This window comes from Doryrhamphus excisus, linkage group LG23 (assembly GCF_037039965.1).
Source record: "Doryrhamphus excisus strain RoL-2023G ecotype Guam linkage group LG23, RoL_Dexc_Guam_v1.1, whole genome shotgun sequence".
NCBI lineage: Eukaryota > Metazoa > Chordata > Actinopteri > Syngnathiformes > Syngnathidae > Doryrhamphus > Doryrhamphus excisus.
The window spans coordinates 4,050,389-4,072,153 of NC_136379.1; the positions used below are offsets into that span (position 1 = coordinate 4,050,389).

A 21,765-nucleotide genomic window follows, 5' to 3' on the forward strand; every position below is an offset into this window, starting at 1 on the left:
ATCAGATTACAATTGAATGCATCCCATAATCAGTTCACAGTTCCACATGTCCAAAAGGAGTAGGAAGAAGCAAAGCTTATTAAATCCTACCCCTCCACTTTTTTTATTTTTTATTAATCACGTACCGAAATACAAGGTGATATGACCATACAATGACATAATGGGTACCATAGTAACTGTCAATATAGTGATATGCAGTCACACTCACATTCATACCTATGGACAATTTGGAGTGGCCAATTAACCTAGCATGTTTTTGGAATGTGGGAGGAAACCGGAGTACCCGGAGAAAACCCACGCATGCACGGGGAAAACATGGAAACTCCACACAGAGATGCTGAAGCAAACCCAGGTCTTCCCGATCTCCTGCTAACCACTCGACCACCATGCGGCCACCTATGTTGTCTCAAAAACAAAATGTCCAATGCCCGATATCAGCATAAAAATGCAATATCGGTTGATATCGGTATCGGGAAATGAGAGTTTTCAGCAAAAAAGATAATATCGAACATCCCTAAGTATAACATGTTGATACACTGCTGTCAAAATCCATTTTTATTTGTCTTCTTTTGTTTGGAAACAAGCGAGGAAGAACTGTGTTAGTATTTCTTTCACTCTGATGACAGAAAAATAACACCTTTTATCCCATCTTTCGATTCCTGCGCTCCAGGCAATGCAGAACGTTTCTCAGCGCCCTGTTTTCCCTGACATACGGTTAATACTAAGGCACAAGAGCGATCTCGGCACACCATTTCGGCTAACAATAAAGTTTATTTTTTAAAAAAAACATTGCACAATGGAAGCATGGAGCAAAGTGGTTATATGCACATTGTGCAACAAAGTCTTTCTTACCGTAAAAGCAGTTCGCCTGTTACGTCACCTTAATGCAAAGAGCCAAGATAAGTAAGCCCACGTCTGACAAATTAAACAACTTGTTTTTCAAAAGTAACAGACGTCAAGAGAGATGGTTTGTTTGGAAACATTTCATAGACAAAACGTATGTACAATTAAGGCCAATAATATTCATATAGAGTCATTGTTTTGAGTTGTATTTGCTGAATGCTTGTCATCTGGCAAGACAAGAAACCGTGAAAAGACTAAGAAGCTGTGCTAATTATTGCTCATTCAGGGTGATTAATTACAAAGTACGTGTGTGCAGCTTTGAATTAATAGTGCAAGTGTACCTAATGTATTGTCCCACAACCTGAGGATTCCCTGTTGCAGCCACCCATAGAAGGCTGACTAATCTTTCCTACAAAAGGGGAACAAACTCAAAAAAATGAAAAGCCTCCGAGACAATAAGGTGAGATGATGCCTATCAACCCTGCCTGAGCCTCGGGCACGCCTCTTATCGGAGCGATGCGAGAGGAAGAGGAGTGGAGATGAAGAACAGACGGAAGGAATTGAGGAGCGGAATGGAAATGAGCGCCAGCCCCAATCTATATCGTCAGTGACACTGCTAGATGGTTAGCAATTTCCTCTCCAATAAATCATCTGTTGCTCTCCAATCGCACCCCCCCCCACCCCCCCGATCACACCGTGACACACAAACACACACACAGGTTCTAGATAAGGCGTGCTTGTAAATCTGAATCGAAGGCCAATCCTCTATTTCCGTTCAATATTGGCTCTTCCTGGCCCCTCCCCATCCCGCCTTGTTTTCCTTGTCGTCCACTTCACTGCCATGTCCGTCTCACGGCGCTCCTCTCCCCTGAACATATTTGCATCCCTTTCCTTTCCTGTCATGTGTTCACTTGAGCCCCACTTTGTCAGTCATTCAATTATTCCACCACTAACTCACTAGATAAGGTGCAAGGTGGACCATACATATATAATGTACGGCGCATATACCATTCCCACACATAATGAGCACTTAAAATGTGGGAGATGTGGTTGAATCCAATCTGTCGGTTCGGGATGGAAAACAGACATTTTCTCGGGTTATATTATTGGTAGGAAAAGAAGCTTGGTGATTGAAGTGTCTCCGGGTCAATTTACATGGCGATGCTTGGCTCCAAGACAAGGGAAAAAAATCCAATAGGAGTTTCAATGAACTCACTCGCTACATGTATGTAAATGGAAGAGACTATTATATAATATATTCATTCATTCATTTTCTACCGCTTTTCCTCACGAGGGTCGCGGGGGGTGCTGGAGCCTATCCCAGCCATCTTCGGGCGAGAGGCGGGGTACACTGGTGGCCAGCCAATCACAGGGCACATATAAACAAACAACCATTCACACTCACATTCATACCTATGGACAATTTGGAGTGGCCAATTAACCTAGCATGTTTTTGGAATGTGGGAGGAAACCCGAGTACCCGGAGAAAACCCACACATGCAACATGCAAACCCCACACAGAGATGGCCGTGGGTGGAATTGAACCCTGGTCTCCTAGTTGTGAGGTCTGCGCACTAACCACTCCACCACCGTGCAGCCATCTTTAGCAGGCGGTGGTCCAGTAGTTAGCGCACAGACCTCCCTTACTTAGCTTACAATGCTGCCATTGGGATACACACCTTCGACTATGAAAGAAAACCGTTAGCGGTTTATGCTAGTTCTGTAAACAGCGACAGCACTTCTGATGTCTGCGCTACTTGGGATGGCTGTGTCTTCCAGCACATTACGTGTGCTCCAGTCCTCAGGTAAAAAAATGCTGATGATAAACGAGCATCTTGTTGAGTCTTTGTAGTGGAATTGAGAGCTAGCTATCCACTCCTCTGTCTGTGAATGACGCTGACACAGAGCGCTAGCGAGGTGTTGTGTTCGTCCGCGAGATTATAGTTTTTCATGTTAGCTGCTACAATAATATCACTGTAGCTTGGTTAATATTCAAGTCAGTTATGTAAATGACACTTGACTGAGTGTTTTTTTTGTGAGGGCAAAATAGATAGTTCGTTGCTAGCTAGCTATATTTTTTTACGCTAGAGTCCACAGAAAAGGGTAAAAAATAAAAGTTTTATTTGTTATATATGTTTTTATAATATATATTTCAATGTGTACTACTTTAATTTAGAAATTTGTAACTAAATGTGTCCACCAGATGGCGATACGTTTTCCAATTCAAAGCATGCAGCAAATTCTGCAAGAGTACCTTGCAACTGAAATAATATGTTTGTGTGTGTGTCTGTGTGTTGTGATGCTGCTTTGACTTCTGGGGCATATTTGGGTGACATGTTATTGGTTGAACTCCAAATTGTACTACTTTCAAGGCTGTAGCTTGTAGCTCCTATTGTATTGTATAGAGAAACAGAGAGAAAACGCTGACAGTTGACAACCACTTCATTTACATAATAATGAGCTGTCCCCGAACTAGACGCATAACACTGGTATGTGCATGTCTCCTCCTTAACAAACATATGTAATGCACTTTGCAGGAACAAGCACAATCATCACACTGGTGACATTGCACGCATGAAAGGGCCAAGATGCGTTAAAAAGACTAGAAAAGGAGAATGCTCATGTATTGGGTTACAGGATGGAAATCAGGATGAACCATACGTACATCTTCCTCAAGTTTGGCAGCTTCTTAAACGTCCCCGTAGCCTCCAGTATGCTGATCTCATTGTCGTTGAGGCGCCTGCACAGTGACAAGACCAAAGTCAAAACACACATAAAAAGAGTAGGAGGCATGACTGCATCATCAAGGTAAAAGGGGCCTTTTGTGACTCTTTAAGACGTTTAACAAGACCAGAGGATAGATGTTTGTATTTTAAAGAAGTCGAGGAATCGCTTCTATGGGGTCATCAATACCTATAATACAATACCCTAAACCCGGGTAAAACACTGGATATGTGCTTTACTGGAGTAATTCTAAGTAAAGAAGTACTTTTGTCAAGTGAGTTTATCCCATGTACCCATTGCTAAACTTTCAGAAAATGAAAAAGACCTCTTGACACAAAGTAGTTAAAGGTCTGATGATGCAAAATGACTTTTTAATGATGCTCTAACAGTATTAGGTGTCCCCAGAGCTTCCTTATGAGCGCCACACGTGAGGGCCAATCCATCATCACCCTCATTTGTTTGCTTTACTTTTCGAGGAGAGGCGCTCAAGCGCTTGCTTTTGAAGTTGTGTTGTTTCATGACACGCCTGGAGGTCTGCAAACTAGGGGTCATTTTGTTTTTCTTTATCAAGTAGGCCAACCAAGGTGTAGCATTTTTTTGTCCTTATGTATCATCCCTTATTATGTTATGTGATATATGGCATCTATAAGGTTGTGCTGTGTTATTGTGTGTATGTCAAAAGTAGATAAAGTGTACAATATCTTCTTAGGCTACGTTCACACTGCAAGGTTTGATGTGCAATTAGGATTTTTTTTGTTGCAATCCAATTTTTTTATGTGGTCAAGTCATATGACCACATAAATCTGACTTTGGCATCTGAAAAGTGACGTGCCTCCGCAAAAAATGACTTCATTTGCATTTCCATTACACATTGTGAACAATATGATCTCAGGGAAGAAGTACATTTGAAACCCTTCCATGCTAGGACTACGTTATGCTAGCCATAGCATTTCAGTATGTGGAATCAAACTATGGAATGGATTGAGTAAGGAAATCAAACAATGCACAACGATGAGCCAATTCAAGAAACAATACAAGCAGTTGATGTTTGCTAAATACAAGGATGAAGAGTCTTGAACCAGTCATGATGTGCTATACATATCACTATATTGACACTTACTATGGTACCCATTATGGCATTGGATGCTTATATCACATCGTACTTCGGTACGGGACAAAAAAAAAAAAAACAAATAACAAAAACTTAACTTAATAAATAAATAATACAAAAAATATATGTATACATAAAATAAAAATAAAACTATATTAGGAAAGCAGGAAGTGAACAAATGTAACAGTTACTGATTGTAAAAGTACCAGATGGAGGGGTAGGATTTAATAAGCTTTGCTTCTTCCTGCTCCTTTTGGACATGTGGAACTGTGAACTGATTATGTGATGCATTCAATTGTAATCTGATGCATGTTCAAATGAAATTAAACCATTACCATTACTAGTGAAGTATACTGAGGTAGTGGGGTGAGTTTTGTGTCTTCTTCTACTATCAGGCTTATGAAAGAAGCTGGCGTTCATGGGCAGTCTTTGAAGAGCCAGTGGCTATGGATCAAGCGCAAGGAACACCTGGGAGGCCAGATGGGAGACCAATGAAGGAGGGTGCCCACCTGACGACCTTAACGACGACCCACCCGCCTTCCTTCATGCCCTTGAAGGTGTGGAGTAGAGGTTAAAGGGGAGGCTGAGTGACAACCAGGTGGGTGGAGCAGTTTTTGGTCCCAGGTCGGGATCTCAGTACCCTAGTGAGATTTCAGGCTCAGGCTTGATCACCACGTAAAAACCCACTGATTCAAACGTACACTACTGATGATGTGTCCAAAAATTGGCATCCTGAGATAAAATTCCCATGCCACTCTCAACATCCACACCTCATGTGATTAGCATCTATTGGCACCAAGGACATTGTCTATCCATATCTTAATTTGGACACCCCTGCGATGCGGTGCCGTGTTTAAAATGGTTAAAAAATACTACAATATGGGCCCTTTGAGTCAATAAAAAGGGATTAAACAACAGCCTGCCTTTTCTAAAGCCTTTTATTTTGCATGCAAACATGGACATTGTTAATACATCTTTTTTAACCTCATTTCCTTCCCTTCTTGCTCATAATAACAATGGTCTTTATTTATGATTTTGTTGTTGTATTTCCTTCGCTGTTGTGAAATTATTCATAACAACATTGCGGAGAGGTGGTACTTTGTGTTAAATTTTGTGCGGCAACAGCATGACAAACAAATTGTTGACAGAATGAATGCATTTCTAAAGCAACAGGGGGGCTACTGTAAAACTTTTTCGATTTCTCTTTGATTTCCTGCACCTTTTTGTGTTTGATATGAATATTTGATCATTGTGCTTTGTAGCAACCTGTTGTTCTTTTTTACGTCCACCTCTCAGGATTTGACTGCCACACACATCGCATCAACGTCCCTATACTTTCATGTCGATCTTTATGTTTCACGGTTGCTGTGAATACTGAGCAGGTTCTTTTGTATTATAATAATCCCCTATCAGCCAACAGAACCTGAACACAGAGCCACTCTTTAAGCCTTCCCTCAATGTAATCAGGATATCCCCGTTGTATATTACTCTCTGCTGTGTGCCACCTCATTTCCATTTGTCACAGCTAAAAAGGATATAAGGGACTGCTCAGTATGCCAGTGTGAGCTCTCGCTACAGATCATGATGGTTCCTGTGGGTCTTGGAAGGAGATGGAAAATACCAATGAGAGCCTTGTTTTTAGCTTGGAAGTAAAAAAAAAAAACACAAAAAAAACTCAATATTCCGACAGGATTTGAGAATGTGTGCTGTGCATATTAAAGCAGAGCAGGTGCTGAGCAGCTTCATTGCATTCTGGGAAGTTTAATTTTCTTCGTTTAACTTTTAACGCACAAATCTATCCTATATTGTTTTTAGTGTATTTGGCGATACCACAATAACGGCAGAGAACAGTAGCATCATTAGCAATAATTGCGATATAATGGTTTTGGGAAATAGTTCATACACTACCGATTTGGGGTGTCCCGATACAGTCATTCCTCGTTTATCACAGTTAATTGGTTCCAGCCTCACTTGCGATAGGTGAATTTCCACAAAGTAGCATTCAATAATACATTGAATACTTTTGTAGTTATAGCATAGAAAACATGAGCTTCTAAAATGGCTTCAACATTATTAGAGCCCTGTAGACATTAAATAACACCACAATAGTCACCTTTGTACGTGTATTACCGAACACAGTAGACGTGTTAAGCAATAATAAATTTCATATTTTAGTAGTTGGAGCATAGAAAATATGTCTATGATCTTCTAAAAATTTGTTTAACATTATTAGAGCCCTGCAGACATAAAATAACACCCCTATAGTCACCTTTGTACATCTATTACCGCACACAGTCCATGTGTTAAGCAATAAATTGAATATATTAGTAGTTAGAGCATAGAAAATATGTCTATGACCTTCTAAAAATGGGTTTAACATTATTAGAGCCCTGTAGACATTAAATAACACCCCTATAGTCACCTTTGTACATGTATTACCGAACACAGTAGACGTGTTAAGCAATAATAAATTGAATATTTTTGTAGTTAGAGCATAAATTATGTCTCTGACGTTCTACATTTTTTTAACATGATTAGAGCCCTGTAGACATAAAATAACACCCCTATAGTCACCTTGTACTTGTATTACCTAATTTGATAAACATGGTAAGCAATAATAAGACAACTCCCCGTTAGCGTAGGGATTGTAGTTTTGCAAACGTAATGTGGGCCATAGCATTAAAAAAACATCCATCCTCACTATGACATTTGCCACTTGATTGATATACAGGACAGCCAATCATTAATCTGCCATAGATAGACGTACACAACGGCAATAATACTAACTTTGTTTACACCACATTGCGCACCACTTAGGCGAAGGCTACGGGATCCCTGAAGTGACACAAAAGATGCTCGCCATCATAAGAATAGGTTTGAAACAGAGTGGCTAAGAAGGACAAAGTAAACAAAAACATACCACTTCCACACAGAATGTGAGGCGAACTTGAGGGGAATCATATGAGCCTTATATTGCATTAAAGGTTGATGTTAGACTTACAGATCTGTGGTGTGTTCCGGGATGTGTGCAGGGATGCGGGTCAGTTTCAGGTTGGAGCAGTCCACCACGGTGCCCTCGCAGCGACATTTCTCGGGACAAACCAGGTCCTGGAAACACTCGCCACTCAGGCGGCTGCGATAATCCTCTTGACCTGTCGAAACCGGAGCGACAAAACGTGACACTTGGTGAGATATGGACGAGGCTAGCATGCTAGCAAAACATCCAGCTTGACTGCATTCAAATGGTAATCATCATCATCCACTAGGGGGCACATTTGCATGATATTACAGCACTTAATTAATTTCTTTGCAATTTCAACTCATATCTTTTAAGCATTCACCTGCAATTTATGAGGGAATTCCCATTCCTTTGACTTTGATTCAAACTTTGTTATCATTTCTATCCAAGGGGCAAAGTGTGCACCTCTCGAGGGCGGAATCTTTTATTTTTAATAATGTCTCTGGGCTGCCACAAACCTTGCTGGGAGAGATTAGCAGCAAAACAACAGAAAAGAGCTAGAGAAAAAAAAATGCTTTTGAAGAAAGACAGAAAGCTCATTAGTCGCTTCTTTTCAGTCGGAGCAGAGCAGGGTGAGGAGGTCTTAAAAGCAGCGTTGAGGTGAGCCATGCTAGCCGCTGACGACCGTTTTAGCAGCTGGAGCAGGTGTGCTGGCAATGTGGAATCTCAGTGGTGCAAAGCAGCGCAATAATGGAACAATTGGAAAGTGGTTAAGGCGATAACCGAGGCTCAATGTTAAACTCTCAGGACTGTCTTTTAACAATTATGCATCTCTGTGCAGTCATTAAAAGACTAACGAGAAACAAAAGCATGCATGGAAGGAAATCCGGTGACTCTTGACTTTAAATTCTTAACTTTTTGGCTTTTAAACAAACAAACAAAAAAAAAAGGAATCGGAAATTATGCATGCTTTTTCACTCTAAAATCGTGGCTCGGCTTGGCTCTACTTGCTTCATTTTGGTTTCCACGTCAACGTTACATCATGTAATGCTGCAAAAACCAAGCCGCTTTGAACGCATCACACTAAAAAACAATGGAGAATGAAATTATCAACTTCATTTATGCTTCCTGGCATGGCAAGGAGGGACATTTGATCCACAAGGAGACTGAGGGCAGAAAAAAACAGGCAGTGGAGACTGCGGATCAACAGTAAGCTAATGTGAGTTTAGCTGCCATTTCTTGCCTTCCTCAAATGTTACATTAACGAAGCGGTTCGACCAATGAGCGACCAGGTACTATAAATAGTGCCTCCTTGTACCTGCTTAGCCAATGGAAACATACAACAGTAGTGAGTAGAGCCCTGCTGAGTCACCTTGGTCACATGTCTCAAGGCGCTATCATGACAACTCTTCCGTTAAGCCCTGAGTTTTCTGCTCCGAGTCACGGGATTGGCCGGCAGATGCAGGCGAGCGTGTGCAAGGCGGTCCCTGGCGCTTGACGGAACCATGTGATGTCACAGCAGGCGGGGCCACATGGTTAGATCAAGCACAAGAGACAGCTGCACGAGCCAATCAGTGCGCAGGTCCACACACAGGAGGCGGGGCGGGGCAAAAACGTAGAGGTTAAAACAAGAGGATCCGCACGGGAAGAAGGCGGGGCCAGAGAACCACTGCAATGTCCAGGGAGAAAACAGGAGGAGCAAGGAGAGAGGAAGGCCCAAAGCAAGGAGGGCAGCCAGAACCGCTTTTAGGAGGGACTCCGACTCGGATGTTTTTGTCACATTAATCCCAATATGATACAAGTGTGGGAATGTGCACTCACCTGTGCAGCGGAACTTCTTGCCTTTAACTTGGCTGATGCGCTTGTTGGCGAGCCTTCGTGGGTGGCTGCAGCGCGCCCCGCTGGTCTCTATGGGGTTGTCAAACAGGAAGTCCGCCAACCACTTCAGGTGACAGTCACACATGAAGGGATTCTGAGCCAGATGACTGACGAAAAGAGAACATAGATGAGGACATGTCCAGTTTTCTGGCTGCAAGGTGGACGAGTGGTTAGCGCGCAGGCAACACCCGGGTTCGATTGCGCCCTCGGGAATCTCTGTGTGGAATTTTCATGTTCTCCCCATGCGTTTCTCCTGGTACTCCGGTTTCCTCCCCCACAACAAAAAAAACATGCATATCCATAGGTATTAATGTGAGTGTGAATGGTTGTTTGTCTATATGTGCCCTGTGATTGGCTGGCGACCAGTCCAGGGTGTACCCCGCCTCTTGCCTGAAAACAACTGGGATAGGCTCCAGCACCCCCGTGACCCTCAAATGAAAATGAATGAAAGTCTAGTTTTCTTGCAATTAAAATATAATGGTTTTCAGCACGGCAGCATGGCGGCATGAAACACCGGCAAACCAACTTCGAACTTTCTCTCTTATAGAGCATGAATGGAAGCCAGCTGAGGTCGCTTAGTTTAGCAGAGCATGCTAGTGAGTGCGCGACTCAGACTGTATGAGTGTGTTTACACCTTGTTGCCTTTTACTGCTTGTTAATCACATTAGAAAAGTTAGCCAAATTACATCAGCTTCTGAAATACAGGGCCAATGTATTATGTCAATAAATGTAAGCATCATTGCATTTAATTAAGTGACATTTTATTTACTAATGACTTGAAAATAGGCTTATAGCCTTAATAGCCTTAGGCTCTTGTAAGGGATAAGAAAATCATTCATTCATTTTCTACCGCTTATCCTCAGGGTGCTGGAGCCTATCCCAGCTGTCTTCGGGCGAGAGGCAGGGTACACCCTGGACTGGTCGCCAGCCAATCACAAAGCACATATAGACAAACAACCATTCACACTCACATTCATACCTATGGACAATTTGGAGTCGCCAATTAACCTAGCATGTTTTTGGAATGTGGGAGGAAACCGGAGTACCCGGAGAAAACCCACGCATGCACGGGGAGAACATGCAAACTCCACAAAGAGATGCCCGAGGGGGGGATTGAACTCCGGTCTGCTGAGGTCTGTGCGCTAACCACTCGACCACCATGTAGCCCGATAAGAAAATCATTAAAATATTAATAAAGACGGCGGCACGGCGGTTGAGTGGTTAGCGCGCGCAGACCTCACAGCTAGGAGACCAGGGTTCAATTCCACCCTCAGCCATCTTTGTGTGACGTTTGCATGTTCTCCCCGTGCATGTGTGGGTTTTCTCCGGGTACTCCGGTTTCCTCCCACATTCCAAAAACATGCTAGGTTAATTGGCCACTCCAAATTGTCCATAGGTATGAATTTGAGTGTGAATGGTTGTTTGTCTATATGTGCCCTGTGATTGGCTGGCGGTAGAAAATGAATGAATGAATGTATTTCATTGGGCCATTAAATTAAGTAAGATTTAAGTTACATTGGAATCCATCACATCACATTCCTGAAATCACTCAGTTTGAGTTCCTTACTCAATCCGTTCCACAATTTTTGCATTTCTCCTCTCTTGTTGAGCAGATGCGTATTTTTTACTGACAGCGTTATGTACCTCTGCATGCGCTTTAAAATGTACGCCACTCATAAAACTCATGCATAGTGAATGCTGGATGGGCAGTTTTTTAGAACATTGATTCCAGTTTATAACAGTTCTTACAACATTTGTCCTGTGATTGCTGCTGAGTACTGCTGTGTACTCATGTACTCAAAGAAAGCTATGTTTTTTTTTTGTACTTTCTCTATCCTTCTTAAAGTAAAAATAATATAATTGTTATATATTACAGGCCTCGTTCCAATTCTGCTTCCAATTAACGCCTCATTGTGGCTTAGGTAAAGAATACTGTATATTATTAGAGCATTTACACCAGTGATTTTCAACCACTGTGTCGCGGCACACTAGTGTGCCTTGAGAAATTGTCAGGTGTGCCGTGAGGAATTATCCAATATCACTTTTTATAATTAACATTTATTAATCATCATTTGCAAATATTATGTTAATATCCACGTATACGTGGACCCAAATATTCAAATTGCATTTGGTTTATTTGCTCAAACGGAAAGAATGTGACCTTTGTATACACCTCATTCCAAAAGAATAGTGCCAATCCGAATGAATATATAATTGGATTAACAGGGGTGGAATATTCCTTTCCCCAATCCGACTGAGGTATCTTGTAGCTGCTCAAACGGAAAGTTGTCAGGGTGCGTTCTTCTTCTTCTTCTGTACTTTATTGGCGGTTGGCAAGCAGCTTTCGTGTGCATTAGCGCCATCTGTAGAACAGAATCTAAACCCTCCTATGCGGCATTCATAAGTCCATAAGTCAAAAGAAAATATATATCTATATAAAACATGTACCGAGTTGAATTATAAAATATTAGCAAGATTGAATTTGATCCTGTCCTGGTTAAATTTATCATATCGCATGCTCAGATATGACGTAACACGCAGCTCCAGACGTTCTTCAGTTTTAAAAATGGAGGCCAGCAATCGGCACTGGACTGATACGGAAAGTTTGTTTTTGATTCAAACTAAATTTCAAGACTGGACAAACGAAAAACTGACAATACGGAATTATTCCAACAAGTGAAAGAACAACTCGGGGAAGTCGGTATCACGTGATGTTGATGTTTAAGTTTTACTGGGCATGCCCTATTGACTATTCTGGTTGATTATAGCGACGCATGTAGACAAGAGATTGGAATATTCCTTTCCAGGGATACCATTGTTTCCGGAAAAGTCATTCGGAAAGACAAAAACTCCTCATGTAAACATGGCTACTGTTGAGTGTCCGTGGTGTAAAGACTGGCAGAGAAATGTAATATCGGTCCATGTGGAAACACCTAGCTTGTTCCTCCTATAGACTTAGTGATGTTTTCCAATGTAAAAAAACGTGCCGTGGCTCAAAAAAGGTTGAAAAACACTGATTTACACTATGTTCCCAATGGTATACAATAGTGTACTTTTTGTGTTCAAGTACTCACAGAGTTTTGATGGATCGCAGTGGAGCGAAAAGTCCTTTACTGATGGTCTGTAACTTGTTGTCGTAGAGCGACAGCAGGTTGAGGTTGTGCAGGTCTTGGAAGGTGTTGACGCGAAGACAGTTGATCTTGTTGGCGTTCAAGAGTCTGAAACACAAAGTGTGACATGTTGTTTCACGGCTGAATCGTATTGTTCGCCTTTTAAAGGCCGGTGAAACACAGAAATAGAGGATGGTAATGGGGGATGGAATAACCTTAGTCTATGAATAGGCACCCTAACGTGGAGAAAAAATGAGTCATCCTCATTGTCTTTGCTTGGCTTCACTTTATGATAGAAAAGCCTGGAACATTAGTACTTTTCTGCTGGTGGACTACAGAGCTTGCATGAACCATATGCCGCATTCAGCACCAGTGGAGCAGTTTCATTTCTATTTATTCCCAACATATGCTGCAGATGATGTTAAAATACATACAGTATACATCTTTACCAACATACAGGTTACAGCGCTACTTGCTATTGATGCTGCTGGGTTTCAACCACGAGACCTACAAGCAGACAGGCTGCAAGTAAAAGCTACAGACATATACACACTCAGTATGTTTGTGCAATATGTTGCAGATTAAACTGAACAATGGTGCATGTGTTGAAATGATTTACTTCAATTGTGTGTGTACATGTGTAATGCATGAAGACATAACATCAGGCCATGGAAAAGCTTCAGACATCAGGAAAATAATGTCTATTTGCATTTTTACGCCACATTTGTCAGTATGAATATATTGCATTGTTCTGCTCTTGAGTTCTGCAGAACCAGGGTGGAGGGGGGCCAGGGACACCTTGGCTGTCCGGGCATGTGTGGAGCGCCCCGTTGGGAATTTGTGATTGCTTCACAAATTTGTGTTTCAGACCTTTACCATCTTGTATATGTTACATTTACATTTTGTTTTTTTGCAACCAAGCAAATGTTGGTGTTATATTTATGCTGTTGAATAATTTGGCACTGAATAAGTGGTTAGCGAGCAGGCCACACAGCTAGAAGACCCGAGTTTGATTCCACCCTCGGCCGTCTCTGTGTGGAGTTTGCATGTTCTCCCCGTGAATGCATGGTTTTCTCCGGGTACTCCGGTTTCCTCCCACATTCCAAAAACATGCTAGGTTAATTGGCCACTCCAAATTGTCCATAGGTATGAATGTGAGTGTGAATGGTTGTTTGTCTATATGTGCCCTGTGATTGGCTGGCCACCAGTCCAGGGTGTACCCCGCCTCTCGCCTGAAGACAGCTGGGATAGGCTCCAGCACCCCCGCGACCCTCGTGAGGATAAGCGGTAGAAAATGAATGAATGAATGAATGAATAACTGGGCACTGCACGAGTGGTTAGCGCGCTGGCCACACAGCAAGGAGACCCGAGTTCGATTCCACCTTTGGCCATCTCTGTGTGGAGTTTGCATATTCCTCCCGTGCATGCGTGGGTTTTCTACGGGTACTCCGGTTTCCTCCCACATTCCAAAAACATGCTAGGTTAATTGGCGACTCCAAATTGTCCATAGGTATGAATGTGAGTGTGAATGGTTGTTTGTCTATATGTGCCCTGTGATTGGCTGACCACCAGTCTAGGGTGTACACTGCCTCTCGCCCGAAGACAGCTGGGATAGTCCACAGCATATCCGTGACCCTCGTGAGGATAAGCGATAAAAAATGAATGAATGAATGAATAATTGGGCACTTATACAGCAGTAGTATTTAAATGAAGCGATACAAGGAAATGACAAATATTTAGTTTTCTGTTCTAATTTCATATTTTCGAGTTCCAACAGTGTTTTTACTTTTATTGTTATAACAACAGGGTTGGCAAACTCTGAGGAAGGTGGCTTCCCTGCGTTTTTTTGGTTGTTTCCTGATTTTTTTTCTCATTATGATGGACTAGCTCAATAATAAGGTTATCCAAAAACATGCGAGAACAGTGCATGTATTTGGCATTTCTGTTGTGAAACATCTAGTCACAAATACATTTGTATGACCCTCCATCTCTTTGCCATATGGCCGACAACAAGTGGATGTGAAACCCAGCAATACCACAAGGGAAATTTGAGGAGGCACGGCTAGATAGGACCAAAATGGACAAACATACAACATTAGCTTAACCTCTTCCTGCACAAATCTCATCTTTGGATCTAGGACTAGTATTTCTAGTGTGCCGATGTAAACAAAGATCCACATCTGACTTCAGCTTAGCCTGTTACTGTGTCTTAGCTTTATATGCTGCCGTATTAGTCTCCACTTTGCTGCAATGTTCTGTTTTCTTGCTGCCCTCAGTCTCCCTTTAGATAAAATGTCTTCTTTCTGCATGCAAAGAACTAAACACCCTTGTTTTCCAGCGCGTACTTACAATAGTTGCAGGGACACCAGGCCTTCAAACAATCCTTTGGGAAGCTCTGTGATCTTGTTGCCGTACAGCACCCTGCCCAAGACAAGTGTAAAATCATTTCATTAGAAGTCTGCTGGAATGATTTTTGCACCATCACGCCTCAGCTCGCCTTAGTTGATCCCCTTGTGTTCATGTACCTATGTGTGTGTGTGTGTGCGTGTGTGTCACTCTTAACACCCGTTCACCTTGCCCGCCCTTTCTTGTCCGTCCGTCCGTCTTCTTTTCACGCCGCCGATTGATTCAAATTAAACTGTCCTTCATGTTCTTATCACACTCACCCCGTGTAGCAAACAACAAACACGGAGGGTGATTACACACACCAATCAAATATCGTGTGTGCGTCTGTGTGTGTCCCTCAGCCTTAATATTATTATTTACTAAATTGCTTTCATGTGTGATACTTACAAGGAGGTGAGCGAGCGGAGGCCACTGAAGGCATCGGCGGCAATGTCGGAAATCTGGTTCTTACTCAAGTCTCTGGAGGAGGGAAGGGAAAACGGGAGAGAGAGAGAGAGAGAGAGAGGGAGGGAGTGCATTAGTGATACACATGTCCTAGAACTGTCGCTGACAGCATACATCAGCAGAGGTCAAGGGAAAAAAGAAAAAAAGAAAAAGAGGAAGTAGGTGTAAGTAAATGAGGTAGAGGATGATGGACAGCGAGATGGGATGGCGAGGGAAAGAGGAAAAAAGCAGACGCGGTGGCGTGTTAAGTGCACCGCGTGTCATTCACATCCATGGAGCGAGATTTATTATTGAACGCTCCCATTCCGGGATGATGATTGGGTGGCTGAGTGATGACCTCATGGCCTTGCACGTGTCTGTCAGTCATGATGGTATCTGCAGCTGTTAGCATGGGAGGAAGACCATATATGGGCAGCAGGGTGGGCACTTATGGTCTTTGGGATTCATTCTACCATACATGTAAAACGTTATAATCCTTAGACTTTTACCAATCTATTACCAATCAGCTGCAAAGTGCAGTGACATATGTTTTTCAACATATTCATATTTTGCACACTTGTCAGTCCCCTAAAACTGGAGCATCATATCATGAGGTTTGCATTTGGAAGTGAGCCATAAAATAAGTTTTAGGTGGCTCCGAAAGAGTTTTTTCTAACAACAACAAAGTTCTATTGCCGTCAGTGCGATCCGGACCTCCTTATATGGGCTGCAGATTGCTTGCACTCAGTCAATGCTGTCCTACATATCCGGAAGTCCTCGAGAGCACTTGGGGAGTGTGACTGATCACAGCGGAATGGGCGCACCTAGAGTAGGATCAGGGGTGGACTAAATTAAACAGACCGTTTGGATCAGAAGGAGGAAGTCTACGGAAACACTGCAGAATGAGGTGCAGAATCTGGAAGATCTAGAAAGCTTTGTTTGCTGGTTATTGTGTATAGCTGCTCTATAGGAGTCCATAACTGAATACATTCATTCATTCATTTTCTACCGCTTTTCCTCACGAGGGTCGCGGGGTTGCTGGAGCCTATCCCAGCTGTCTTCGGGCGAGAGGCGGGGTACACCCTGGACTGGTGGCCAGCCAATCACAGGGCACATATAGACAAACAACCATTCACACTCACATTCATACCTATGGACAATTTGGAGTCGCCAATTAACTTAGCATGTTTTTGGAATGTGGGAGGAAACCGGAATAACCGGAGAAAACCCACACATGCACAGGGAGAACATGGAAACTAGGATTGAACTCAAGTCTCCTAGCTGTGAGGTCTGCGTACTAACCACTCATCCGCCGTGCAGCCCCCGATAATTGGTTCTCAAATTAATTTTCGCGATAAAGTATTCATTCATTCATTCATTCATTCATTTTCTACCGCTTTTCCTCACGAGGGTCGCGGGGGGTGCTGGAGCCTATCCCAGCTGTCTTCGGGCGAGAGGTGGGATACACCCTGGACTGGTGGCCAGCCAATCACAGGCCACATATAGACAAACAACCATTCACACTCACATACCTATGGACAATTTGGAGTCGCCAATTAACCTAGCATGTTTTTGGAATGTGGGAAGAAACCGGAGTACCCGGAGAAAACCCACGCATGCACGGGGAGAACATGCAAACTCCACACAGAGATGGCCAAGGGTGGAATTGAACCCTGGTCTCCTAGCTGTGAGGTCTGCCCGCTAACCACTTGACCGCCGTGCCGCCCCAACTGAATACAAAGCGCAGAAAATGAGCATAATAGGTCCCTTATAATGTTTCCAAAAACGACCCGCAATTGGCTCGCATACCACCAGGGGTACGTGTACCGAAGTATAATAAGTATAATTATCCAAAGGTCAAAGAAGTAAGGTGTCTAGTCCAACCCTACTGATCAATTAATTCATTGATTTATACGCGTGTCTAAAGTAACGATTTTGAGTCACACTAGCTTTCAGAGGGATAGCTTCAGTCAAAATAATACAAAATTGGCTTTTTATTTCCTGGTATTATGCCAGAGGGGTCCAGATCATTTCATTTTGTTTGTTGATTCATTAAAAAAATATTGTCACAATATTATCTTAATATAATTGTTCTTATCCAAACCAAACACAATGGTATGGCGAATGCGGGCATGAATATATGAAGTGAAATCGACTCTTATTCGTTCATGCAATTCTAACCAAAACTCTGTTCAACTCAGTGGTCTAAAAAGCGTTAGGAAGGTTATGGAACGGGAAATGGTATTGGAGTTAAACACATGTCAAGGTTGCCAGATGCTTAGAATGTAAATGTGGGGCATCAATATGTACTGTATTGTGTTTTTACTCTTACAAATGTTCCTATTCTATTCAATATCGACAGACTTACATCCTCTTGAGCTTCTTGTAGGAGGAAAAGGCTCCAGGCGGGACGCTTTTGATCAAGTTCTGCTCCAAACGACTGAAAAACACACAAGGAAGAGAAGAAAGGCAACGTGATGTGAAGGTTAGATCATCCTTACGTCTATACCAGGACTGTGCAATACTGCTTTTACGCTGCGTTCATACTTCAGTACCCTGGTCCAAACCAAAAATGTAAACAACTGATACTTGGTGCACACTTGTGTGCTAATGGTAATGGTAATCATTTCATTTGAACATGCGTCAGATGACAATTGAATGCATCACATAATCAGTTCACAGTTCCACATGTCCAAAAGGAGTAGGAAGAAGCAAAGCTTATTAAATCCACTCCTCTGCTTTGTTCAATATTGAAATATTTCTGGCCACCTTATGTTGAATATTTGCAATGTGAGGTTTCCAGCTCATATTTTCATCTATTGTGATCCCCAGAAATTTATTTCACCCTTCACCCTTTCAAGGTAATTGGTTATTTTTAGCCTTTTAGCTGTTTGAAGATTAACTACGGTATTTTTGTTATGGGGACCAAAACAAAATATTAGTAGTAGTATTAGCATTATTAGTCATAGCAACATATAAGAAGACCAACTCTCATTTAACACACATTTTCAATATTTACATTCCAATTATTCTTTGTTTACACCACATTGCTAACACATAGGCTACGGGATTTTTGAAGCCAAAAATGTACAACTTCCACATTGAATGGGAGGAGAACTTTTCTGCTAGTTGATTTTTTTTTTAAACACATTTGTCAAACCGACCAGGGCGCACCAAGTTCGGATGATCATCAAACTTGACGAAACAAAGCTGAATAACAACAACAACTATACATATTTTAATGCACACCTTCAATTAAAGCATAAATAATACTTTATTTTGGCACAGAACCGTATTGTACTACTCGTGTTGGACCTCACCACGTTGTGCAGTCGTACCTCATGGAGTGAGAAGATGAAGCCTTTGTGTGAAAACAGAAGTTTGCAAGACCTCCGTGTATAAAAGTAACAGCCATCATGTTTTAAATGTGTTTGACAGCAGGCGTTTTGTGTGAGAAGGACTGCCACTCAATGATGTAAAGGTTGGCGCACGGGATAATTAATGTGTAACTGGCAGCGCCACACTCACCATAATCATTTTCCGAACATGATTTATTTTAAAAGAAGACTTTTGCACGCTACTTTCTCAAGCCGACAGCCAAATGGGAATGTTACGACATCTTCTTTTTGTGCGTGAGCGCAAGACTGATTACACTGGCAGCAAGGCTCTATCAGTACGTTTGGAAAAACGTACCGTGGCTTAGTCTCACGCCGCATGCAGTGCATTCATCCAGCTCATGTATTCTTAATGTCCTCTTGTTTGGAGGAGGAAATAGAAGGATGAGAGTGCTAGAAATTGAGGAGAGGGGCTGGAGGGATGGGAGGTGATAAAAAGGAGGATGAGAGGCAACCTGTGGATGTACAAGGAGAGCATGGACCAAGGCCGGGACCAGGGTCGGCTGTCAACATGATGAATGAGATCTAATCCCGCCCTCTTATCCTCCTCCTCTTTAACCCCCACCCTGTCCTGCTCTTGACCTTCATCTCTTTCTTGCCCATCCATCCATCCTTGGGGACATGTTTGTTAGGATTAGACGTGTTGAATGGAACCCACAAATGCAGCTTTCAAGCTCATCCGAGACAAGTTTGGGCCTTCCTAACGCCTTTAAGAGGTGCATTACATATTTGACTATGCTTATTTTCCCCCATTAATATGCTATATGGTATGCTGGAGCCTATGCCAGCTTTCTTCGGACAAGAGGCGGGGTGCACCCTGGACTGGTGGCCAGCCAATCACAGGGCACATATAGACAAACAACCATTCACACTCACATTCATACCTATGGACAATTTGGAGTCGCCAATTAACCTAGCATGTTTTTGGAATGTGGGAGGAAACCGGAGTACCCGGAGAAAACCCACGGGGAGAACGTGCAAACTCCACACAGAGATGGCCGAGTATGGAATTGAACTCGGGTCTCCTAGCTGTGTGGACACCGTGCAGCCCCATGTATATTTTTCAATTATTTATGTATTTTCTACTCACATTTTTGTGTCCCTTGTTTTTAGCACCTTAAAACTAACTAAATAAATTGTGTACAGGATAATTTGATAAACTGATAAATGTTTGAAGCAATATGTCATAAAATTGAAGATGACTTTTTTGTAAGAAGCCTGAACACTTCTGCTTGTTTCTTGGCTTACTCTCTGCTCTTGAAATAAATATCTCTGTATGATGAGGATAATGTCCAAAGGGGACTGCGACAAAGGCACTTTAGACAATTAACACAACATGATGCATTAGCAGGATGTCACTTCCTGAGGCAGAATGGAAAAGATCGATCAAATGGTGATTAGATGATGATGGAAGAAGCTGTACTGTCTTGACAGTGTTGGCGTGGATGTTGTACAAACAGCTGTGGGTATGCTGCAGTGCAGTGTCCATCAGAATATGTATTCTATATTGGACTGTTCAGGTGTTTCAGATACATGATTTTATAAATATGAGCGAATGCACGTTGCTGCTTACTTTCAATTAAACATTCACTCAGTGTGCAAGCTATTGAAAGTCCGTGAGTACAGTTGAAGTAGAGTTTAAAATGTCTCCCAGTGGACAGCACACTCACACAGACACAAGCAGCGTACTCAAAGTCAAACCATGAATATTGGCGGGCAAAAAAAGCAGTGCACAAATTGTGAAAAGAAAGTACAGCGGTCTTACATCTCCACGATGCCTTCCGGGAGGTTGGCCGGTATTTCAGTCAGACTCTTGCGCCGGCAGTCCACAATGTTGTTGTTGCAGCTGCAGCTGGGAGGGCACACGGCCACTAGGGGCGCACACGTCCTGGACTCGGTGTAGGCGGGGCCTGGGGACAAGCCAAAGAATCACAATAAGGAATGAAAGCCATAACGATGGTTTAATTTCATTTGAACATGCATCAGATTACAATTGAATGCATCACATAATCAGTTCACAGTTCCACATGTCCAAAAGGAGTAGGAAGAAGCAAAGCTTATTAAATCCTACCCCTCCATCTGGTACTTTTACAATCAGTAACTCTTACATTTGTTCACCTCCTGCTTTCCTAATACAATTTAAGTTTGTTTTTTTTTGTCACATACCGAAGTACGAGGCGATATGACCATACAATAACCAACCCAACCAAAAATGTAAACAACTGATACTCGGCGCACACTCGTGTGGTAATGGTAATGGTTTTATTTCATTTGAACATGCATCAGATTACAATTGAATGCATCACATAATCAGTTCACAGTTCCACATGTCCAAAAGGAGTAGGAAGAAGCAAAGCTTATTAAATCCTACCCCTCCATCTGGTACTTTTACAATCAGTAACTGTTACATTTGTTCACTTCCTGCTTTCCTAATATACTTTTTTTATTTATTTTATTTTATTTTTGTCACTATAGGTAGTTATCCTATAGGTAGTTATCCTAAGCTCAGCTGTAAGAGAACAAATTAATTTGGGTTACCGGGTACACATACACTAAAAAAAGTATTAGGACAAATCTTGGTGTGTTGATTCATATTCTGTTACCTGATGATAAGAATATCACAGCACAGTAATCCATCGTTTATCACAGGTAACTGATTTCAGACCAGATCAGGATAAGTGATTTTCCGAAGGATTCCTTATTCCTAAATCAAATATTTACCCAATGTAGTCACATAAAAGAAAATATTGTTTGTCTCACCCAACATTACAGTAACATTACTGCCACCTAGTGACCAGTGGACAAAACCTCACAACCCAGAATCTTCCGAGAGGCTTATATTTCTATTTTATTTATCCTCTGTCAAGTCGCTCTTATGTTGGTATGCACTTCCTGTTTCTTGTGATGTGCAGCCAC

The 21,765-nt window shown here is 42.2% G+C and overlaps 1 protein-coding gene across 2 annotated transcripts in view; it reads right to left on the reverse strand.

The window, feature by feature from the left end:
* The window catches only part of slit3 (slit homolog 3 (Drosophila)), a 264,962-nt gene that overhangs the window by 67,704 nt on the left and 175,493 nt on the right, over window positions 1-21,765 (reverse strand). For both annotated transcript variants that reach the window (XM_078788398.1, XM_058048416.2), the window contains 8 exons: window positions 20,615-20,759; window positions 17,823-17,894; window positions 15,419-15,490; window positions 14,975-15,046; window positions 12,590-12,733; window positions 9,459-9,622; window positions 7,680-7,830; window positions 3,509-3,583 (listed from right to left, as the gene is read on the reverse strand). In XM_078788398.1, the coding sequence (XP_078644524.1) occupies window positions 3,509-3,583; window positions 7,680-7,830; window positions 9,459-9,622; window positions 12,590-12,733; window positions 14,975-15,046; window positions 15,419-15,490; window positions 17,823-17,894; window positions 20,615-20,759 (895 nt within the window). The remainder of the gene's footprint in view (window positions 1-3,508; window positions 3,584-7,679; window positions 7,831-9,458; window positions 9,623-12,589; window positions 12,734-14,974; window positions 15,047-15,418; window positions 15,491-17,822; window positions 17,895-20,614; window positions 20,760-21,765) is intronic.